Here is a 1,173-nt window from a genome sequence, read left to right as displayed (position 1 = left end):
TCCTCCTCCTCCTCTTCTTCTTCCACCCACGGGGCGGTCCCCCGCTCCCCCAGGACCTCGGCAGGGTCTCCCGCCAGGGTCTCCCCGGCGCCCCGGCCCTCGGGGTCCCAGCCGCTCAGCAGGAAGCTGCCTGACGCTGAGGACTGGGCTGGGAAGGGCCGGGGTGCAGGGAAGAGGGGGGAGGCCCAGGTCTCGGACACCAGCTGGGGGACCTCGGAGGGGGCCTGGGGGGCCTGAGGGGCGGGCACTCCTGGGTCCAGGGGGTCCCAGTCGTTGGGGAAGAGGGGCTCAGGAGGGGAGCCGTGCTCCTCCAGGCGGATGTAGTACTCGCTGCTCACAGAGGGGCTGCGGGCGCTGATGACAGGCAGCACGCTGGGCGTGGACAGCGCCTCATAGAACGGGTTGGAGGGGTTGGCGTGGGGGGCCGGGGGGGCCGACGCCGGCTGCCAGGCAGGTGCCCCCCCACCCCGCCCGGCCCCACGCCGGGCCTTCTCCCACAGGCACTCGAGGTTGAGGCCGCGGCTGCTCTCGGTGACCGTGAGCACATCGTCAGGGTCGGCTCCAGGGAAGCCATCCAGTAGGGGGAATGGCGAGGAGAGGGTCCCCGGGCGGGGTGCACTGTGTGCAGGGGGCCAGGGCCAGGGGAAGGGACCGTCTCGGGGTGGAGGTGGCGGCGGTGGGGGCCGGGGGGGCCGCTCGGAGAGCAAGTAGGTGAGCTGCAATTGGAGATCAGAGGCTGAAGGGCGCTGGGCAGGTGGCCGCCAGCAGGACTGAAGGATGTCATACCTGGGGAGAGGTGGGGCAGAGTGAGCAGGGCAGAGATCCAGGGAGGGGAAAGAGACCCAGGGAGGGGACAGACAACCAGAGAGAGGGGGACAGAGATGCAGAGGGGAACAGAGATCCAGAGAGAGGGGGACAGAGACCCAGAGACAGAGGGACAGAGGCCCAGAGAGAGAGGGACAGAGATCCAGAGAGAGAGGGACAGAGGGCCAGGCTTGGTGGCTCATGCCTGTAATCCCAGCACTTTGGGAGGCTGAGGCAGGTGGATCACCTGAGGTCAGGAGTTCAAGACCAGCCTGGCTAATATGGTGAAAACCCGTTTCTACTAAAAATACAAACAATTATCCTGGTGTGGTGGTACCTGCCTGTAATCCCAGCTACCTGGGAGACTGA

The 1,173-nt window shown here is 67.0% G+C and overlaps 1 protein-coding gene across 1 annotated transcript in view; it reads right to left on the bottom strand.

Moving 5' to 3' along the window:
- Positions 1-1,173, bottom strand: part of LMTK3 (lemur tyrosine kinase 3) — a 50,857-nt gene that overhangs the window by 24,496 nt on the left and 25,188 nt on the right. The window contains exon 11 of the mRNA XM_011979403.1: positions 1-786. Within this exon, the coding sequence (XP_011834793.1) occupies positions 1-786 (786 nt within the window). The remainder of the gene's footprint in view (positions 787-1,173) is intronic.

Source organism: Mandrillus leucophaeus, unplaced genomic scaffold (assembly GCF_000951045.1).
Source record: "Mandrillus leucophaeus isolate KB7577 unplaced genomic scaffold, Mleu.le_1.0 Scaffold200, whole genome shotgun sequence".
Taxonomy (NCBI): domain Eukaryota; kingdom Metazoa; phylum Chordata; class Mammalia; order Primates; family Cercopithecidae; genus Mandrillus; species Mandrillus leucophaeus.
Note: the sequence above shows the minus strand (reverse complement) of the source record. Positions and strands in the feature narration are given on the sequence as shown.